At 39.7% G+C, this 23949-nt stretch overlaps 1 protein-coding gene across 1 annotated transcript in view; it reads right to left on the bottom strand.

Moving 5' to 3' along the window:
* Positions 1-23949, bottom strand: part of LOC122992442 (receptor tyrosine-protein kinase erbB-4-like) — a 351271-nt gene that overhangs the window by 139178 nt on the left and 188144 nt on the right. The window contains exon 3 of the mRNA XM_044366234.1: positions 8132-8318. Within this exon, the coding sequence (XP_044222169.1) occupies positions 8132-8318 (187 nt within the window). The remainder of the gene's footprint in view (positions 1-8131; positions 8319-23949) is intronic.

The raw sequence follows: 23949 nt of genomic DNA, 5'->3' as shown, positions 1-23949 counted from the left end.
TATACATAGGTGCAGTGACCTGTTTGCCAAAAGATTGACTGGTGAACCACTGTCCTAGAGCAACATAATTTCTGTAAAGCAAAAACTTCTACAACATGTCATTGTGAAAATGGATGGCAGACAATTATTACACAGACAACACCAACACAAAAGCAAACAAAAGACAAAGAACGAAGTTAACTACCATTAACAACAGGGCATTCTGCTGCCTGCTTGCTTATATTAATGTAGAGCACGTCACATCCCCTATCTTTTATTGCTCAAAGTCACAGGTGTCCATTTAGGCCTCATATCAGAAGTTGATAGAAAGTGACATTTTACCTCAGTGGCTTTTGAGACCCACCAAGCTGCCAGTCAGCTCCTTTTTTATTTGCTTTCCTCCCTCATTTTGCTCCTCCTCCGAGATGAGCACTGAGCATCTCTGACATCAAAGACCTGTCTGAAACACAGTCTGGCCTTCAGAATCAAAGTAAGAACTGGCTGCACAGCCGTGTGCTGACACGGAGAAGCCGCAATGACAACCAGTCAGTGACAGAAACTGAACATGACAATCACAGTGTGACTGTTTGTTTTGTGGACTGTTTGTATTAATGGGCTACTTTGCAAAAGCAGAAGAATGAATAGAGAGAAGTGGGCAGAGTATACATTGGACAAACAAGAAAAATGATTGTTATGTTTACAGGGTTAACAGATTAAGTAAAGGAGTTAATATACTGTGCAAACTTGTTGCAAAGCGCAGGTTTCTCTCAATTCTAATTGACAGGGGTCCATTAATCTAAAGAAACCGGACAGGTGTTTGTTTGCAGTTCTAAATGAATATGCCAGTATTAAACTCAAGCTAAGAACAGCAACAGTATGACTGCAGAGAAGTACAAAATAACGGCATATGAATACACAGTGTCTGATAGTTACACACTACATACTGTACTTATTTAATACTTTACATCTGCAGTGTCTGATTTTGAATAATACGCAGTTCAAGTGGATGAGAAACACATGGTAATATATGTAACCTACAGAGCAAATTAATCCCTGGCACACATACTCTACCAGACACACTCACACTGACTCTGTCCCTTACTCCCTGCTTTAACAACAGGGTAGAATTCAGATGAGATTTCAACTAAGTGAACAGCGTCCTCTTGGTCTCTGAGCCAGTTTTACATCTACATCATGGCAGATCTTAGCCTGATCTAAGCCATAGCCCAGGGGGATGGGAATGTTGGAGAAAGAGAGAAGGGGACTGTGTTTTGATTATTAATTGGCATTAAAATTCCTTCCACGCCTACTTTAACTTTTAATGAGGTGAAAGTTGGCTCGCACTTCCAGCGGGCCGTTGAGGTTCAGTTTGGAAGGCAAACTGGTAATAAAGGGTATATAGACAAGTTTAGGCAAGTCAGAATATTTTTTCAAGCTGACGAAAGTTGAGGCAGAGGTGGAAGCTTGGACTGGACAATATTTTTAATCAGTTAAGATAGTTAGATTCCTCATAGGCTTGTCCCAAATGCAATCATAAGCGTAGGCAATATGAATTATTTATTGGAAATAGACACATACTACACATGTGAGCACTACTGTATTGATGTATTCACACACTAACATGCTTGCGTGCATAAAAAACTAAGGTGTAAATTGTCCCCAGAATAGAAATAAAACACTAACGGGTCTGTATTTCAGATTCACATCTAAAAGAATACACATCCCAGTAAAGCTTTTGTTTCAGAAAGTGTTTTCTTCACACTGATTTGAAACATCTGATATTAAACAATTTGAAAGATGAGAGTTGTTTATCATAAAAGCCTTTTGCTGTCTTAGGGAAGCTGTGTCTGATAAACATTTTCTTATCCATCCTTAACTGATAGTTACACAGTTAGATGCAACATTGCTATCATAGGAATATAATGTTAAGAAAATATGGGTTCTTTCATCTCAACATAAAAATTATCGGTCATTTATTTATTTGTAGGCAAAGAGTTCGGGGGAGGCAGGGAGATACAGTATGTTGCCTTCAATGGAAGACAGACGGACACAAGTTGCAAGTAATTATATTGCTTAATTTTAAATACTAGCCGATCCGAAATATATAAAAAAGTCAGTTGTTAAGTGCTAGATGTGCTTTGCTCTAGTATCAATCCCTGTACAAGGTAGCAAACAAATGCTCAGGACAGACATAAAAGACTTAAAGATTACAATCATTAATCTGCTCTTTCTATGGAATTACAAAAAACATGCAATAGGGATTGTAATATCAGAGCTATGTGGTGATTGAAGCTGAGGGGTGATTGTATTCTTCTCTCAATTATGCCAGCAGAATAATAATTATCAAAACAAGGAACCTACACTGCGCTATGGAGAGTCAGTTCAAGGCTTGATATGAGCTACTTTAATACTGCAACAGCGTGTCCATTTGATCTAAATGTAACAATTACCAATCTTTCTTCCTTTCAAAAGCTTTTCAAATTCCTCTCTCTCCTTTATCATTTTATTTATGGTTTCTAAAGGCCTATAGCTTTTATTCTAACTGTTCTTACATCCTCCTGTTCTTTGAGTCAGGGTGAGGAAAAGGTCCAGTTTTAGGTAAATATACAGTAGACATAAATGGTTGTCATATTGGTTGCCTTGATGGTTGTTTAAAACGTTATCAAGTCTTGTAACAGTTGTATGAAAAAAAGGAGCCTGGATTGACACAAGAGGATTTTGAGCAAAAACTGTAATGTGCTACAGGCCAGCAATATAATATGTGAAATGCACGCAGACAAAGACGCACACACTCATTTTTAATTGGTAAAGATCTATTTTGTATTATTAGTTCTCCTTTCTAGTGGCAGGTTGGGCTTTTGTTGTCCATTAATATTTCATAAAGCTCAGTTATGTTCTGCTTATGAAATCTGAAACATCACATTATTAAAGAGTGGAGAACACAACAAATAAAAAAGCAACACTGCACCCTTAAGCCACGCTGTAAGCAGCTATGCGGATGGATCTGTACACCAGAAATAATCCAGATAATTGTCCTGGTTACAGTTTATTGTGAGATTAGGCACGGAGGGATTGTAAGATTTGAAAAGTGAGATTTTAAATTATGGAGGATATAATACTTATTTTGCAAACACAGAGAAACTGGGCCATCATGGGCAGAGGTGGCCAAAGGTATGGAAATATTAAGCATGTAAATAAATAGTATCTTACCATGTTAGCTTACCGTGTTTGTTTGTTATAGTGACGAAAACAAACAAAACTTCCAAAAGTAACTTTCTAAAGAAATTAATCCCTGCTGTTCTTGTGGCATAACAGACTGCCCATTGGCTCTAATAGTCTCACTATCTCTGTCACACAGTGGTATTACAGAGCAATCAATTAACACCAACCACCACTGATGGCCCGTTCCGGACTTCAATTTAACATGTGCTTCCTCACGATCCACATTAGGGGCTCACAAATGTGACAATATGAATGTCGTCCTTCAAAAAGAAAGTCCCTCTTGCCCCCTTCCTGGAGCAGTGAAATATTGAGTGTGACACGGGAGTAATTGCATGGGAAGTAATCAATTAGACACACAGTTGAAGGAGACCTGAGGTCTGTGGGCTGCCAGGCAAGAGGCCCGACTGAATTCTAGTGACGTGCACTGAACCAGGCTTGCCTCTTGTGGCAGAATTGCTCTTTCTCCTCCTAGTAGAGATGGTGAATGGAAGTCTCAAGGATCAGAAGAAGGCAGCAATTTTATGCCCCCCTCTCAGCAGTCCCTTGTCTTGGGGGAGATGCACTGACTGTAATCGTCCCTTTCACCTTCCCCCATCCCATCCTTTCCCTGCTTCCCTTGTACATCACCATCACAAGATGCTGAACAGAACACGTTCAACCGATGACAGCATACGTTCACTAAGATTTCACCTTCAAAGAATTGCAGTAGGCTTTGGACAACACAGTAAGACTCGAGTGCTCAAAAGGGTGTTACATATAGTACAAAATGGTACAAACATTACATTGCACGCGTTTGTGTGAAAGGCATCAATGTGACAAATCAAGACAGCCAACTGAAATATGATGAGAGATCGAGAGCCAAAGAAAGAGGGGTAAAGAGATGGAAGAAAGACAGAAAATGGGATAGATAAAGAGAGAGCAGATGGGCCATGAAGGAGTGGATAACGCCTTGGCGTATAACACAGGCTTGTGTACATGCATGCAATGAGAGAGGATCATTCAGCAGATGGGGCCTCAGATTGGATGCTTCATTTTGGACAGACGCAGCGCAGGCATAGGGTGGTTAGAAAAATGAATCAACAACACTAAACAAATCTGAAAAAAAATCATACTGGATGAAATGGGGGAAAGTGGGGGGGAGAAATAAAATGTGTTAAATAAGAAAGCTCATCTGCGTTGTGCTCCTTTTTGAGGCTGTTATTCTTTTGCCAGGGAAGCAGGTTGTAATTACCACGTGAAAGGATACTGGGTCCATGTGAATTCAGACAGAAGTTTTGAAAATGTTTGCCTAAGCAGAAAGGAAGACGTTATAGGTCATGAACTCTAAAAATGTCAAGAGGTTGCTCTGTTTAACCCTTTTCTTTGGCTACATGGATGAAAGAAATTCATGTTTGCAGCAATCATTAGGTTCACTTGTTGACAAAAACATTTTAAAAAAATGTATAACCTTATGTGGATCTTTTTGTCTTTAAATGACAAGGTGAGTCCCCACAATGTCACTGTGCAAAAATATTAACATTAAACAAACAACACAACTAAACTTTCCACATGTATGCAAAGACTCTCTTTTACATTTGCTATTCACTTCTATACACCCTTGTGCACACACACCATCCCTCAACTTTTCCCGGCTTGACTTTGCCTTATATTTCATATTCATGAGGATAACTTGGCTAAGCTTGATTGAAAGGTGCATCGGAGGGAGTCCTATCCCTGCTCAGCCAGAGACCTCATCCACCACATCCTCCAGTCCCCTCAAATCCAGAGAGTTCATTCACAGCTCGCAGAGAGTGCACCAGAAAAATCAATAAGTGCAATGCTACAATATACTGGCGACAAATTGATTTCATCCCAGGCAATTTCGACCCAAGTAGAAATGCGGGTGGGTTTCATCACTGAAGGGGTCTTTTACTGTGCCTTCTCTCGATTAGCCCCTTATGTAGTTAATATGTTTTATCCTCTTATATATGTTGCTTATGGATTATATCGATCATTTTACACTTCTCCTGGGAGCTGCTGGCAGAGGAACGATGGACTAATTTGACAGCAACATCAAAGGCCTTGTAATGAATGGGACAGCTAGCCCCGAACTCACCAAAGCACTTGAAGGAAGGAAAGAGTTTTGATCTGTGCTGCTTGATGTACAGAAGTGGATCTTTCCTGATGATTCAAACTTATAGAATGATGACAACTGCAACAGAGCAAACTGGGACACAAGTGTCTTGTTTCTTTCCTCAAGCAAGAGCTTGTTTAACTGTCGGGGCCATCTATGCAAAAAGCAGTGATATGATAGACTCCCCAAGACAAGTTCACAGTTGAGATAAGTTGATATTCACTGGTCAAAGACCAGTGACCTACTGTAGTCCTAGTCCTAAAGAGCCCTGTGGAAAATCTACTGGAACTTGGGCTATTTATGAACTATTTATTTGTAACAAAAAATATAAATAAGCAAATATTTTAAACAATATCTATTTTCTTTGGACATTAACATTGCCTCTTAAAATATACTCAATATCATAATGTGCACCATTTAGGGTTATTTATATTATTATGCATTATTCAAACATATCATGTAATATTTCATATTCATATTTTAAGCTGATCAACGTAATAGTCGTGAAGCAAGACCTTCAGTATTCGGATCAAATAGCTTGTGATAAATAAGGTGTAAAAGTCACTAGGCTGTTAATCACATACTTAATCAATATATCTTCTGCTGTCCATCTCATTTTCACATTTTATCTATTAGTTGTGATCAATAATTATGCTGCCACTCAACACTGTAGGGTTTATGCCTTCTCAATCAACAACAAGTACAAAGATCAATATTTTTGATAATTTGAGTGATATAATTTGAGTTTTAGTTATTTTTAGCTTCTGTCATAATATTGTAAGATGAGGACAAACTGATTTAGTAAGGAATTCAAAACTAGATCCTGATTTCATAAAATGCTATCAAACCCTAACTTTAGTTACAGGAATAATACATTCCAATGCACACATGATCATTCTGCCTTTTATTGATTTTTTTTCTAATTGTTACTTGTTGTTACTCTGTTATATGCAATAATTCCATGAGGAGCACATAATTACTTATTTGCGACTCAAAACACAAAGTTTAGAACTTGAATTGATTTGGTAATCGTTGTTATTGATTTGGTACTTGACTTAGAACTTTGTAGCCACAATGTGAGGCTTATTTGTAACTTGCACAACAATTACTTGTCCCAAGGGGACCACTGAAGACCTCCAGATGGTGTCTTGTAACAAGGAAAATGCCCTAACATGAAAGTAAGTTATTATAACAACAAAGAAAAACAAATTTTTCTGTCACAATGGCAGCAATATGCTGACATACAATTCTGTTTACCTCCATGTATTTCTGTAATCTTAGCTCCACTGTAGTGTTCTGTACTGCTTTATTTCTATTCTATTCTATTCTATTCTATTCTATTCTATTCTATTCTATTCTACTTGTTAGCAAGAACAGAAGATACTAGTGTGAATCTCAAACAGTCAGATTTATGAAGTAAGAGCAGATTCAGGCCATGGCTGTTGTGCATAACTTCCCCTCTACTTCATGGCTCGAGGCCACGGATGGCACATCAAACAGCAGCCTCTCACAGAGTCCAGCCCTGGCTCCCTTAGCTCTGGCTTCAACTTGGCACCACAATGAAAAGGACCAGCTTGGCAAAAATGCAGCTGTGGTGCTGGACAAGTGCAATTCCCTAAGTATATCGCAACATGCAAGAAGGAATATAAGATGGAACATAACACACAAGCACATACTGTACTCCACATACACTCGCGGACGGCTGTGTTGTTTCCTTCGACTCTGGGGGATCACCAGGAAGAAAAAGTTGAAGAGAAAAATGAGAAACATCTAAATTATTTAGAAAGAGGATTTGGAAGCAGCAGAGACACAAGCTCCGTGCCATGCTTCTTCCTTATAAATCTAAATGAATTCTGAATAAATTGTAATCTTTCAATACAGAAAGTGTACTTGACAATTCTAGCACAAACAGATGACACCGTCTTTCTCATGTTGCTTCAGTGTATCCTTGACATTCATGAAATCATGCTTATATGTCATATATATTTATATCACATTACTTCCAAAACATCATTGGGTGGAAGCAAGCTTTCTCTGAACTGTGTGCCACCAGTCCTGTCTGATTACCCTGGGAGCTCATCCCAATGGTGAGATAAGCAGCAAAAGTCATTTTAAAAACACATTATACTGACATTGCTCATCAACAAGGACATGCATGCACTTTGTGGTGCTAACTAATAAATCATTCAAATCTCATTTCTCATGGTCCCCAATGTGCAAAAGATAATAAGGGGAATCATTTCTGTTATGATTGCGCAAAAAAATGGGGAAAACATTTGCAGTGTTTGCACTACGGAGCTAAACATAACGGACCAAGACTTACTGATAAAGATTCTACTTATCGTTATCCAACCAAAACACAAATTGCTTCTCTCTCCATTTTCTCTCACTCAGAAGATTTGTGAGGTTGGATTTAGCTTCAAAATGAGTAAATGACATCTCTGATCATGTGTTTCACACATCATGAGTTGGTCCTGACATTCTCTACTTAGCCCTGTAGTGGAAAAGCTCTACATTTATCAAGTCAAGAACTTCATTTCTTTCTGACCTTAGGGTCGGGATGCCTGAAGGAAATCTAGCAGCACAGGGATCCATTGCTCATAAAGAGACAGACAGAGCCATCCACACACTGCTTTCGTACTTATTGTTGTACTCTTTGTATCAGCAATCCCATTCACTGTCTTTAACCTTTATGAAACAGGGTTGGGTTGATTGCTGAGTGGGTTGTTAATCAGACACTTCACATACCAACAATAAAACACAGAGCAGACAAAAGTCAGTAACAACAATGACCAACTACAGAAAAGATTCACTCACCTGTGAGGTTTTTCAGACCCAACTGCCGCAGGCCGAAGTTTCTATCACGTCGGTAGTTGAGGAAGATTGCGAGGGAGTAGCTGTCCTCGTACAGCTTGGTTCCTCGGATGATCCTCAAGTTCTCCAATGGCAGGTAGTCAAACTGGTTCAGAGCCACCAACACATAGCCTGTCACTTCTCGAATAGACTGTGGACAGATTTATTAAGGGAGGTGTTAGCGTGTGTTTTAGATGCTTAGATGTTGCATAAAAAACACTTCAGGGACATTTCCTGTCATGTGAAAGACGTGACTCGAAAAAAACAACTATTTTTCTTGGTGGATCTAAAATTATTGATTTAGCAGGTAAGCTATAGGTATTTTATTGAGCTGTAGTGCCCACTAGCAGGCCATGAGGACACCATTTTCATGTTTTTCCAGTGTGTGAGTCTGAGGAGTTCAGGGTTTAGCCAGCAATGTTCTCAGCTAACACGCACAACTGTACAAAACAAGCACAAATGATCTGGGAGATGAAGAGAAAAACAGCCACCTGTTCACCCAAGTTGACAAATTCAGAGCTGCCAACTCTCACACATTGACCATGACACTTACACAATTGATACAGATCTCACGATCCCACACCACACAAGCTTTTTCTCACGCAAACTTTTTGTCTTCACTTCCTGTGATGTAAAATTTGTGTTTTTTAAGCAAAGAAACAGCAGTTCAGACAAGCTGAGGCACAGATTGTCCATGAGCGCACCGATCATCATCTGTTTGAACCGAAAGCGTGCAACAACAAATCATTGCAATGAGTGTTCCAGTGGGTTGATGATTTATTCAGATATTACATTTATTTGTATAAACCTGTGAGACTAAAGTGGGGGGGTGTTGGATGATAGGAGCAACTTGGTGAGCAGCATAGATCTTTCTTATCCTATGTTTTGAAGAAAAATATGTGTAATATCTGGAGTGTATATCAAAAATGCTACCCAAAAAACACAAATTAGCAAAAAGAAAAAAGTCTTATGAAAAAGTTACTAGTTCATAAGGTCAGAAAGAGGTCAAGTGGGTCAATTTACCACAGATAATGCTCCCTTTATTGTGAACAAAAACAAAAATAAGTACAACTAAAGTACCCTCCTACCCCCCAGTTGGCAGACCTGCAAAGTGCATTATGCTATATTTGTACATTGTGCAGCCTGAACTCTAGTGTCTGCCTACTTTAACTACAATTTTGTACACATAGCTCAACCTTGTTGTACACTAATGATTTATTTCAAATGAAATATACTCCATTTAATCTCATTATTCTAGCAATTACAAGCTCCTCTGAGAAAATGAATTAACACTAAGCTGTTTAAATGATGCCCTTTCAAACTTCAGGTCTTGGCAACTATAAGAAGAAGTTAACAAAGATATAAATGCACTAAATGTTAGCTCTTCTAGGTAATTCTGTGTCTGTCTGTGTTGCAGAATCGACTACACTGCCCTCCGTGGAAAGATTAAGCTCTTAAAACACAACCCAACTAGATCTTTGTTGTGTGTTTAAGATGTTCCATCTTATATATATATATATTTTTTGTTCTGCTGGCATGTCTCCTCCCTGGACAGCCCATCCTCACTAGACAAACAACAGTATATGTCTAAAATTCAGGCTGGCAAAAACAACCTACAGCAATTTTTACACCATCTAGCTGCAAAGTACTTATGACCCAGGGAAGTGGCGCAGTTCAGATAGATTCACTATTAGAGGACGTGATAAGATGATTTTGCCCTATTAGGAGGAGGTCGGTTGGGTGGATGGCTAAATAGTTAGATGACAAAAAGTGGACTTTGCTGCAGGAGACTGTTCGCTTCCTGTTTCCAACCACAAGTATCATGTTCCAATTGAGGTTCGGAGCATTTTTTTAAAAAATGTAACATTGTGGTCTTTACTGTTGTCATGACGACGAAGGTTGCGTGACTTTAAGGAAGTGTAAACCACATGTCAAGTGATCATATTAACCCAAACAATGATCTTTCCCTAACCCTAACCAAGTGGTTTTTGTGCCTAAACCTGACCAGAACTTAACCTCGGCATTGTCACATCATAAAGCATAATTATTTTTTAACAGGGATTTGTAACGGTTTGGGAAAGCACCATATTACATTCCTATGGGTCTTTCTGAAAACGCTCCTATGGGTCACTCTGGAGTGCAGGTACAATCAACCTGTGTGGTCTGGTCCCCATCCGTCCTATGGAGGGCGCTGAAAACACTCATATATGTCATTTTGGGAGTCACTGGAGTCGTTTCGGTATGAGGACGTGTTGCCTTAGGAGCTATGAGCCCATCACTGCTCACTTTCTGTTAACCTGTCTGTTAACCAACAACTACTAGCTATTGGATACAGTGCATAGTTTTACAATGTCTCTACATTTTTGCAAAGTTTGAATGAAGTCACATATAGACCAAATTCATGTATATACATGCTGTGGCCCTTAGGCAGCCTGCAGAACCAGTGCAGAAGATCAATGCCATTTCATGCATTGAGATTTATCCCAAGATTGTAATGTATTGTGCCTTTTAAATGCCCAAATCCCTTGCAAATTTGAGTTACTTAGTAGAATCAAGTGATGGGTTTATCTTGTATCCTTGTACAAACCGTATTTATAACGTGTGCCCAGTATTACTAATTAGAGAAGTGGAGTGGAGGGGAGAGAATGAAATAGAGAGAAAAAAAGAAACAAACAAAACATGAAGGGGGAAAAGTATATGACAAGTACATGAGATCATTGACAGTATCTAACTTCAAGGTCACTTTCTACATATTTAATCATGCCAGTAAGCTGAGTTAGAGCATCTGAGTGCAGAGAATTTGCTCCAGGGTCTCTGACCGCACTGCAAAACTTGGCACAGGGTTCAGCGCTCATGCCTGAGGCATGGCCTGGGGTGACTGAGCCACAAGGACAGCCACAGCTTCACACTTTAAATGACGTTTAGGAGTGGATATAATGACTGTCGAGACTTTGGCAAGGAGCCACCCAGTTGGAGTTGCTATTGCATGAATCAAAGCGACAGACTGTGTCCTCTTTCTCCCATCCACCATCATGGTGGCTGTCATTAGCAGACAGGCGGTCAGAGAAGTCTTTCCACGCTGGCCCGCTGATGCTGATAATCAACAAGTTTGTGTGTGAAGAGCTGTTGCAGCTGATGTACTGAGCAGAAATAAGTCCTAAGGAGGGCCCTGGCAGCGTAGTCATGGCGTCTGACAGCTGTCAGAGACCATGGCCATCAGCCACCAGTAAGAAAGCCACAGTCACAGCTCTGTCATCATTACCCTGCTGATTACCATTAATAGAAACAGACGGGTCAGAGTCTGGTGAGTCTATGTGTATTTATGTGGAAGAGTGATGGGGAGTTTATACTCAGTATGTGTTTGTGTGCATGCGTCTATCTGTTTAAAACTAGCTGGAAAAGAAGATAAGCTACTTTGTGTAGATAAAAGTAATATTCTCTATAACATTCAGAGAATCTCTGAAGATAATGGTAGGTTCTTGAGACCTGTGTGCATGCATGACTAAGTACAAGATTACAAGATGTAGAGCTACTTTGATGTTTGTGTTTGTTCTACATTGTGCCATCAGTGTAAACAAAGAGTTAAACTTTATTGCACTAGCCAAGAGCTGAGGTCTGCTGAATGATTCACATTCACCCTGTTAGGGCATTCCTGTAAGACAACCAAAAAGCTCCAAGTCTAAGGAGTCCAGTGACATTGCCCTGGGAACTGCGCCATAAACTATCCTTCACATCAACAACCATCTTGCTACCACTTTTTTTTACACTTTATTTTCTGAGCCTGTTTATTGCCACACTTGCACAGTTGCTGGTTTGTTATTTTCAAGCCACCAAATCAATACTTTCCAAAGTGCAGCCTTGCAGAGGGAAATAAAACGAGCGAGAAAGAAGATGGCAGGTACACACACTTTTCTCTCCATAGATTGTTTGTTCAATAATGAACTGCATGAAAAAACGGAAACAACTTGTAGTGATTACAGGCCCTTGCTGAGCTAATGGCCAAATCTGCTCTGCGTGGTCACTTTCATTAAACACCGATCAACAAAACAAGCAACCCCCACACCACCACTGGTGCAGGCCAAGTGCACCATATGCCCACTTCAGGGAAACAGGAACCTGAATTAAAGCAGGCTGTAACACACGCAAGTCCCTGAAGGAATAAAACTGAAATCTGATATTCAAAAACGTGTTAATACACAGGAGTTTGGCACAGGTGCCAATGTAATTTCATTTTTCTGTGTGCTTGTGCTAAATTTATTCCTGAGTCATTTGCACAGCCTCATCTTTTTAGCTACAATACAATTAGAGCAGTAAATTACCTGCTAAATATAACAACATGACCCATTGTTGTCCCGAATTTCTCAAAGCAAAAATAGCTCCTGATAGAGATGTATGGGGCACATGTGACAGAGAACCAGCTCTATCTTGCTTAAACCCAAGTTGTAATGCTGTCTGTCTTACTTTCTATTCCAGTTGTTAACATGGTCACATATTATGATGATATAGGCACTGCAGGAAGATGCAAAATCAGTAATCCCTTTAGTGAATTAGTAAAGTGTAAAGTCTTTTGTTTTAAAATTGCATACAACTGCCCATAGACTGAAGTGTGTGACAACCACCCCACTCACCCGACCACGCACCCACCTCACACACACCCCACTTGCCTCCCAAGAGATCAATGCGTCAGAGTCCCAATAACAGTGAACAAAAGAGACAGAGAGAGCCAGATTCACTAGATTAACAGGGATTTCTCCCCCTCCCTCCTCCCCAAGCCGGAGCATTTGTGAACGGAAGTGTGGCAGCGGAACAAACCCCTCACTTGAGTCACTGAGACGTGCGCGGTTTTGAAATCGAGTCCTTCAATCCCCAACTTCTAAAAGAGAGGGAGGGGGAGGGAGGTTTTGGGGTAGAGTCAGAGAAGGGAGGAAGGAGAAAGGATATAAGGGAAGAGAGACAGAGAGGAGGGATACAGTGCAGGAGGAGGAGCTCAGTCAAGTACATCAGACTGTGTCTATGTATATTTTAATGCATAATTAAAACCACACCTGTTCCAGTTCAGGAAAAGTGAGAGAGACAGCAAAGGGTCTGATGAGGGGTGGTGGAGGGCTGAAAGTGTAATGACACCATTAGCATGTTTGAAGAGACTGAACATACGTTAGCATGATTGTCTCTCATTTCCATACATATTGAGGTGTACCAATGTGCTCCACAGGGCCGCGGTCATTGATGTCACATGCACAGGAGTGTTTTGGGAGGGCTTAAGGTTTGCCTTGCATCACTAAGCCCTCATCCTCTATTTCCATATCGCTTCCCTAAACCCTCTGCCTCAGCTCACATCCACATCTGTAAACAGACACAGAATCCGGATGGAGTGCCTACATGTGTAAGTGTGGAAATCTTCCTGCATTTTCCCAGGAGATCATCCTGTATATATATACAACATATATAGCTGGTAATTGTCTCATTTTGAAAAGTGAAGGCTTTATTACTGTCTTGACATTCCTTTCTGACATTAAATCTTTATACATGAGTGTTAACCCTTCATAATTCATATCACTCGGAAAGCCTGTTATAATATGATTTTATTATATCATCATATTGGCGCTATGTGAGTGCAATATTTCCCGGTAGGAGTATTCTCTCTGATGGAATTTGTGAGCTTTCTTTCACTCACAGCAGCAGCACTGCCATGCTTTGCTTTAAGTCGCCTAAGTGCCCACCTCCAGCCCCACAAACCGCCAGCTCCTCACTAACACCTCAGTCCCTCTGGAGTGGCTCAAACCCAATATGAGCCACTTCAAACACCTGCTGATGCTGCCTTTGATGTGTGAGTGTGTGTGAGAGTGTGTGTGCAAGAGTATATGTATATGCATCGCTCAAGTGTCTTTCATTGCTTGGACAAGATGATTATGATGACTCATCTTTGAAGATGAATAGGAACTATCCCTTCTGTTTCTTACATCACAAATTTTACGCTCTCATGAAATAAATCACTGTGTGTGTTTGTGTGGCTGTACAAAGGCATTGTCACATGAGATTAGAAAGATATTTTGTTGACCATGGTAACAAAAGCAAAAAGAACAAGCAACATGAAAGATTATAAACCTCTCTGTTGGCGTTCCATGTCTTTCCCTTGCCTCTGTACAGAGGGTCAATGCCAGCTGCTTTTCCAGGGATTTCACTGATGCTTTCAATGAGGAAAATAAAATGACAATTCTCAAATTTTATGGCAAGCAAGGCCCTTTTACTTTTTAAAAATATGCATGGAGCAACAAGTAAAATTACAGAAGTATATAATGAATAAAATAAAAGAAAATGCTACAGCACCTTAATTATCTGAAATATATTACTGAAATTAATGTGAGTTTCTGGCTTTTGTTTGAGATATTATTGGAGGGGCTGTCGCCTGCTAATGAGATTGGCAAGAATGGGTGACTTTGAGAAGTCCCTGTTCAGAGTGTGCATGTCATGTACACCAAGGCAATGTGTAGTGTTCAGTCAGTGTTTGAGTGTTATTGGTTGTGACAATGTGACAGTCTACTTGTCAAGCATGATGACAAGAGAGCCCTGTAAGGTGCATGAATCATTGACAGAGAACTCCATGATGTTCAAACTCAGAGAGAATATGCTGAATAGGGAGAGAATCATGTAAACACACAAAGGTGGACAAAACAATACAACATGAACGGGTTGTAACACAAGTTAAAAAATGAGACCTTCCCCGACTTTTGCTGTTGCCTGTATCAACCTTATCCAACTAGAAACACCCAGCAGATACTAGCGCTCCAGGTTGGCTGGTGTCTAGCCACCTAACCATCTACAGAGGACAGAGAGGAGTGCCCGAACAGCAGAAAACAAGATGAGTGACAGTCACAAACGAAGAAGCAGTTGGATGCATTTTAATAAAATACAACACAAAGGCAGAATGTAGAATTTGTAAGATAAAACTATCATATCAAGGCAGGGTCTACTAACAACCTTCACAGGAATATGAGAACTGTACATCCAACAGTGCAGTTAGAAGAAAAAAGGCAAGCTAGCATGCCTGCAATCTCAGAACCCATCAGCCGTCTCTCTGACAATGATTTAGCCTCTGGGGACAATAGCCAATATTTTGGGGCTTCCAGTATAGCAAGCAGATGTCTGGATAATGGATATCCAGACCAAGACTTCCTCTTCCATGCGCTGGTCATTATTTTACAGTCCAATTAGCAACTTCAGACAGTCCAGACGACATTTTGGCTAATCTCTATGTACATATATGGATGCAGATATTTTTTTTTTTAAAAAAAAAGCTAATAAAAAGCTAAATCATAATCAGACACAAGCTGATGGGTTCTGAGATTGATTTCAGCCAATGCGTTCTGCTTCTTTTGCTCTCCACAGGGACTGTTTACCTGCATGCAACCAAGGCCCACTCAAATGTGATTTTTCAATACTACTCAGACTACAAACAGGCTACAAACAGAAACCAGAAAACTTCGGGTACCAAAATCGTGTCCGGTTGCTTACAGATTCTGCATTCATATGCAGATACCAGTTTATAGAGATTAGCATGCCTGCTGATGAACATGGAAAAGACAGTGCGCCATCTACTGGAACCATTGCTGCTGCAGTGTCTACAGCCCCTTGTCAGGCATCAGACATATTGCAACCCAGAGCTCTGTAAGCCAATTCATGCCAAAGGTCAGGACCCCAGCAAGACAGAACACAGTTGATGAGGAAATGTCTAGAATGACTGCAAGAGATTTCCAACCACTCAAACATGGAGGACAAGGGATTTAGGAACCACACCCATGCTCCCAATCCAATGTATGTTCTTCCAAGCAGGAAAACACTCCCAAACAACCATTCTAAGACTGTATGACAGACAATGTGCTTCACTGCAAGAAAGGGTTAAAAAGTCTTCAGCAGTTTCCCTGACAACTGACTGCTGGACATCCAGAGCCACCACTTCTTTGTCTGTTACATGTCACTTCACTGAAAACTATAAAATGGTGTCCTATCTTCTGGACTGTTTTGAGTTTAGTGACAGACACACTTCAGAGAACTTGGCAGAGGAACTGCTGAGAGTGGGAAAAGAGTGGCAAGTAGAAAACAAAGTGGTTTGCTGTGTTAGCGACAACACAGCTAACATAACCAAAGCTATTCAAAACTTGAAATGGACCCACCACCCATGTCTCATGCACACAATCAACCTGATGGTAAGAGATGCCCTGAAGGTGATGAAGCCCACTGTGGACAAAGTGAGAGTGATAGGTGATAATTCTTCCATAAGAGTTCAATAGCAACGGAGAGACTGAAGTCTACTCAACACCAGATGGGTATGCCTGAGTTGAGGCCCAAACAAGAATGTGTCACTAGGTGGATTTCAACATTTTATATGCTGAAACGGTTTCTGGAGTCCAAGGATGCAATCATATCTACCCTGGCTATTATCAATGCACCTGTTGATGCTCTAAGCTAAGAAGGATGGGAGGTAGTGCATGAGACACATACTGTTCTGGAACCCTTTGAGCAGGTCGCTGTTGAGATCAGTGCATGTAGGTACAATGGACAATTGTTATTACAATTGGTATTATTATATACTTGCATAATAGAGGTACATTTTAGAGGTGAATGCCAGGAAATAGACATGAATAAACTGAACAGAGTCCATACACCACATGATAAAACACAGCATAATTTTCTTTCTGCTACTGTTTTCTCTTTTTTTCAGCTACGTGACAGCCTATAAAATGCTACTCCTGTGCAAGGGTCTGCAGAGAATAACAGCCCGCCACCAGACAGAGAGAACAGTAACCACAGGGAAAGTGACAGAATTGGTGACTGCTCTCTATGCATCTATGGAAAGAAAATTCCACAGAATGGAATACAATACTGTTCTGTCAGAAACCACCGTACTGGGCCTGAAGTTCAAAAAGCTGGCCTTTAATGACGACAGAGCTGTTGATGAGGGACTTCAAAGAGTAACAGCAGCAGCAGCAAGATGCAGCCCCAGCAGCCAGCCAGCTCCACCACCAGGAGGCCAAGAGGGAGAAGAGAGAGCAGGGGCATGAGAAGTGGAGCCACAAAAGTCTGCTGTTTGGAGGTGCTTTGATGAAAGAGCAACAGGAGACACTGCAAGAAGGAATCCTTCAGTAGATGCTGTACTGGAAGTAAGATCCTATCTTGAGGAGCCCCTTATCCAAAGAGCCACAGACCCGCTGAGCTAGTGGGAGTCCAAAGCTTCAGTTTTCCCACAACTTGTCAAGGTTATGGCAGGGAGACTGTGCATCATAGCAACATCAGTCCCTTCAGAAGGAATCTTGTCCAAAACAGAGCAGATAATAACAGAGAGAAGAAACTGGATCAGCCCCACTAAGCTGAGGCGCTTAGTGTTTCCTATTGCCAATCTGCCCTAAAGACAATAAAACAATGTTTCACTGTTAAAACGGTTGGATGCTGCTGTTTTGCATATTGTAATATATTTGTTATTTGTCACTTGGCACACGATGTAACATCATGAGTATGATTTGTTTGGAATGCTTTGTATTTTGGATAGTATTATATTTGTATTATTTAATTTTATTTGAAATGGACATCACAGTAGCATTAGAATTGTAACTTACAATTATGCACAAGAATCAGATGCACTGTCTTTAGTGTTTGTAGCGAAATGCTAATGTACAATGTTCAATATAAATAAAACATTCAATACATGTGTAATCGTGTTTGATGTTTTTACATTATTTAATATTTTTATACCAACCCTAATGTAATGTAATGGGGGGGCTGACTGACTCTAGGTGAGAGATGCTTTGCTGAAGTATGGTGCAACACAACGTTACAGATCTTTTATGTTATTATGAGAAGTGTAAGTGAGGACAAAGACATCACCTGCAATAGTCTTGCACTGCTGTTCGCAAACGTGAGCAACAAGATACTGACTGTGGCTCACTTAACAGCCGTTGGTGTCACTAATAAGAAGAAATTTCTGATTCTTACATATAGAACCTTTAAGTATCTGGATGGGAGAGGGGTCACTTCTGTCATTCAAAGTTCAAGTTTTCTTGGAAGGTTACTATATGATTCCTGTTTTGTTCTCCTTGACATATTCATCACTATGCAGTTTTTGTGACCACGTGAATTCTGTTCAGGCTGTATCATAATTGTGTGCTCTGACATAGCATGAGATGAATTTAGGAGGCTGTGCAATTGCACATAAAGCCAATGAGAAAAGATGCGCCTAGATGCTAATTTGCCTGAGGCGGAGCCAACCTACACAGAGACACGTTTAACCCTCCAATTACATGGTGGGTCAATTTGACCCATTTCCACTTTTGAGTTGATCTCTTTACCTCCCTGGAATTCTTGACTTGTCCTAATTCATAGTCAAGACCTTTGGTGTAAAATGTTGACACACTGATGTGTTGTGGAATGTCTGTACCAAATTTGTATACAACAATGAGCTCCTAAAGACTGAGGACTAAAACATGCCTCTGAACATAGGCAAATCTGTATGAGAGTCATTTGGAGATGTTTGCTTATTCTTTTATACTTGTATGTCATATTATGTACAACTTGTATACCGTTTTTGATTTTTTTCTTCTCTGTTTGGAACCTGCCCCCTGACAGGAATTGGATCAACCAATCAGGTAGCCTGACACTCAGGTCAGCACACTCGTTGTTGAAATGTTGGCATTGCTCCTCTGCGAGACTCCGGAAACCTATGTTTACACATAACATCTTTCTGTTTTTAGGTTTGCATAGATGTTTACCTGTATTTCTGCAGAAACATAATTACTCAACAAGACAGTGAATCCAGCAGCATGCGTGTACAGTGCATTCAAGAGGCAAACACTTATACTGTGCTCATCATGTAAAGAATATGAAAAAGGTTAGGGCATTATACTGACAAACATGAGGAAATCATATCTATAGTTGAGTGCAAGTGGACTTACTGTTACGTTAATTGTTAACGTTAACCTTTACTTATTGTAAAAATGTTATAGTTATCTGAGAAAGCAAAATATATGTTTTGTTACAATTGTTAAATCAGCATTTTGTATGCTTTATTTTGAAACAGGAAATTACCTATAACATGTCAGGTGACTTATAAACAGGAAGCGAAAGAAGAGCATGGCTCAGAGCCGTTGTTTTTGTTAGTTTACCAATCCTCTCGAATCTGCCTGCACCTTATGCCTTTTGATGGCATTGTTGGTATGTATTGATTTGTTTCATTGTTATTGATGATCGCAGATGATTGTTTTTGTGACAATGTTTAGTTTGGGAAGTTTTATGAGGAAAGTCCATCGAGTCATTATAGTTACTGTGTCTACTCAGCTAGGACTGTTGTTAAAGTTCATATGAGAGAATAAATACAATAAATATGAATAAATAGTTGATGATATGTTAAAATACATTAAAATACAGTGGTTTACAGGAAAATAATTGATAAATAAGCCATAAATAAATAAAAGGTAGAGGTTAAAAAACAAAGCAATTTATTTCATTTAAGAGTCAGTATATTTACATTGTGTGTATGTGTAAGCATACAAAGAAAGCACTTCATTTGTATTCATTATGCCTTTTGTGTGTTTTAGTTTTACTCTTTCTTACGTCATTAAACCTTTGGACAATGGACAACTGTCTCCAGAGTCGTGATGTCAGGAAGGAATTTGTCTAACTGCCAAGGTATATCACAGCACATATACTGAGGGCAGCATAATATAATAGTTGTTTAAAATACTGTATACATCAAATGATCTTATATTTCTTCTTTCTGAATTATCTGACATGCCATAATGAAATTTTACCAATAAGAATTGATTATTTGCCTGTGTTTGAGGGTATTTAAACAGCAGAGGTCAATTTGACCCATATGCATTATATGGCTTATGAATCTACTTCATAAACATAGACAAGAGGAAAGGAGAGAGACTGGAGGGAAATAACAGAAAGAATTGGAGTATCTGCTGTGTTCAGAGTTCAATCAGAGGCTAAGCTGCCACACAAACACACAAACAAACACACACACAGACACACTCCCATACGCACCAACATTGCATACGTTGCCAGATAGCTTGCAGCTAACGGCTATAGAGTTGGTACACTGACTGTGTACAGCAAATACAGACTACACAAGTACTTCACTGGTGAAATTCCCACAAATAAATGCAAGTGCAAATGCAAGTAAAGACCCTCTGAACAAGTTGTGAGGCGATGCAGTATTCGGGCCGAGGCTAAACTACTCCAAATGTCAATGGTGAAGTTGAGAGCTGATATGTCATGCAGCAGGCAGTTGAAGTGCTTTTTCGCAAAGTCTTGTACCTTTGGTTGATAGCTGACCATCAATAGCTAGTCACTGCACAAGAGCACTGTACAGAAGAGCTGTATGTATGTATGTATATATGTATGTATATAAGAGCTCTTGGGTTGCCTGGTTTCTCCAGAGCTTGCTGCAAAGTTAGTTGTTGTTGCACTGCTACAATTAGCAAACTCGTTGAACTCTGTGTTGTGTTGGTTCTTTAGTTCTGTTATCAGGTTACTTCTATTAAAGGAGCTGATTTTTACTCCTCTTGTTGATAATTCGGCAGAACAGAGCTTTCAGTCTGCTATGCTTTTAACCAATGAGGGCCTAACTGCATTGCTATAAATTGGTACCAAATGCATTTGTAATGGAGTGATGGGGTTGTGACTTTTACAGTTTTTACAATTACAAGTACAGGTACATGAACACAGTATATGACTTAGGATCTGATGCTGTTGTCAGTACATCCCTGTCTTCAAGTACAATACTGTATTAGCTGATATAGATGTTCCACAAAACCTGAAAACTGTGTTTTTTGTTTTGTTTTTCTGTTTGATGTCAAAACAAAGGGTAGGACAACAATTGAATAATTCTTTTGGGAAATGAAAGAAAATCAAAGTACTTATCTTTTGACAAATGTTGTATTCAGCCAGTACAAATGAAAAGGATGTGGGTAATTTAGGATAATTCATTTCGGTAGCATCAATCAAATGTCAGAATGAGTTAAATTGGAAAATTACCTTGTGAATGAAATGTGAGTGGGAGCAGAATGTACCGAATGAGTTCAACTACATTTTGATTCAAGACAACGTCCCTTTTAGTCGTTTTCTCAAACTGATTTAATTGCTGCACTGTAAATTGAACTCCAGCCACAGCACAAGCCGCTCCATCTGATCTGGAAAAATGCTTTACTTTTATATAAAAAACAAAACATTTCCTTAGTCGGGACCCATCAGTCATCGACACTGATGTGTGTGGGTTGCTCCATAAAGTGGCACATTAGTCTGGCACTACCATTATTGTTCTTAATCAGATTCTCCCCTTGAATTTTCAGGATGACTTTGCCATGCATTCCATGTATTTGATAAATGGTTTAAAAACATTCCAATAATTTGGGTTTAAACCATGCACAGTCAAAACTGTTATTTAAAACAAAATATATAGCAATGTGCTTTATGTGCAGTACTGAAAATAGGTCTATTTTTTAAAAAATTCTGTTTATCCTGAATATTACACACACACACACACACACACACACACACACACACAGACACACAAACACACAGACACGTCCATATACTTTCTCTCACTGTCTCTCATCATGGTAGCTCTTTCCCATTTCAGCTTTCTGACAGCTCCTAAATTGAGCTAGAAAGCCCTCCGTCATTAAGACTGACTTTCGCATTTGGCAGGAAAGGGAACAGTGTGGTGTTCACCTTATGCTATGAGAACCATCAATACAGAGTAAGGAAAGAGAGCCATATTCTTCCCATTGCCACCTTTAATACCCGTTTAGTTAAGATAATCTTTATTAATCCCTGTAATTTGTCCACATAACTGTCAAGGACCAGTGGACAGCAACAGTACAGCACACCTCCAGTTCTGAAGCCAATGCAGATATTTCCTGTTTTTAGAAGGGGGTACGACTGCTAATAGACTTGCATATTTTGTGAAATGAACTACGTTAAAAGGTCAGTAATGGCCAAAATCCATATTGCAAGTGACAAACTGCTTTGTGGGCTATAATTGAAGGTTACCTTCGGTAGAAATTACAATCTACCTAGCATAGCTGTAGCAGGTTGGTACTCAAAGGTACCTTCATTAGCTTCAATTAGCTTCCCACTCTTCTATACTTAGACAATACAAAGAATCTGATGTTGCTGTAGTGGTTTTAGTTGACATGTTAATAATTTGAAATGTAATGCCAGGTAGCAGGCGGCATCAATTTCATCCTCCATTTGTCTTCAGCATCCTACCTTGCGGAAAGAGATGAAGACAGATAAAAAGAGTGAACAGAGGAGTGACACCCCTTCCCATGAGGAGAACTTGCGACTCCATCAGAGCACCGGTAATGAGTGGACTCCTTTGGGGAATTCTCCAAATGGACTAATTTGTAATTGATTCAGTGCATTAATTACTGTCCTGGTTACGCCTGTGTCATGGTTAATATTGTGCCGATCTGACGAGGCTGGGAGGCCTGTCTGCATTGGGACTGTTCGGGTGAAGCAGCCATTATTCAATTATGCCGCACATATCAGTGGCGAGGCAAGTCTTAATCCGAGAGTAATCACTTCCCCATGCTCCCCTACTATGAGCTGATGTGTGGGAGGGTGGGGTGGTGTGGGAGGTAGCCCTCGATCCATGTAGCCCATGGTTAGCTCCTTAATCAGGCCTGGGAACCAAATCCCATTGGCGCTGTAAGTTTTCTTCCAGTGGGAGAGAATTCTGCCCGATAATAAAAGTTTACAGTGTGTCTTGATTCTAGTTTCCATGTGTGACTCTATTGTCAGTGATTCGACTAAGAATGCGAGACAAATAAAGTGTGTGCATGTTACACAAACTCATCACTATACTAATATAAAGCCATATTTGTCATACTTGCACACCTGTTTTGCATAGCAGACATTAATATCGACACACATCTTAATGAAAACACTGGATATCTTACAACAGCACGTCAACAGTGACACAAAGTGAGGCTGCAAGAAAAAAGATACATTTTTCAACATTGACTGAGATGCTGAAGAGTCAACATATAGTCTTTTGTTGCTCTCATCCTTTGGTATCCTTAAGCATAACTGACTGGTGAACATAAACATAACGTATGCAGCTTACTGACACAGGTAGCGGGTAACAGTGCGCATTGTTGTCTCCCACAGTGTCTTTGGTGATACAGCTACTATTCCACCCACTGGATCACAAGAACTCAATATTATCTGTTACACTAAGTTGTTTCATGTTCAAGCTAGCAATTAGCCTTGATTGACAAAACAATAACATTTTTACAGACTGTGTCAGCTTATCTGTCTGGATACATGTTCATTATTCTGAAGTCATTATTTTCTATTGTGTGTACATGTATTTCTGCAAATGAGTCACTTTGTAAACGTGTTAAGAAAAGATACAGATAAAATATACATTTTTACTTGCTTACAATTCACATACTAGATAACATTTTTTTAAAAATGTATAATACATAATATTATACAGTGGAATGTAACTCTTTACATGTAATATAAATATCCAGGGGAACTGACGTTGCCATCCTAATGCTTACATAACGTACGTTATGTAACATTACGTACTACATTAAGACTATGATATGGGAGGAGAGGCCACTGGTCCTCATGGGTAAACTTTCTTCACCGATGGAAGACAAAAACTTTAGTTGCAGAGACACTTAAATGGGATTGATTCAGAAGGGATTCCCTCTTTGTAGGTATAAACACCAACAGAATCCACCATCCATCAATTTGTGTGTGTTAGTGAC

Source organism: Thunnus albacares, chromosome 11 (assembly GCF_914725855.1).
Source record: "Thunnus albacares chromosome 11, fThuAlb1.1, whole genome shotgun sequence".
In the NCBI taxonomy this organism is placed as follows: Eukaryota; Metazoa; Chordata; class Actinopteri; order Scombriformes; family Scombridae; genus Thunnus; species Thunnus albacares.
This window is presented reverse-complemented; position numbering and strand designations above follow the sequence as displayed.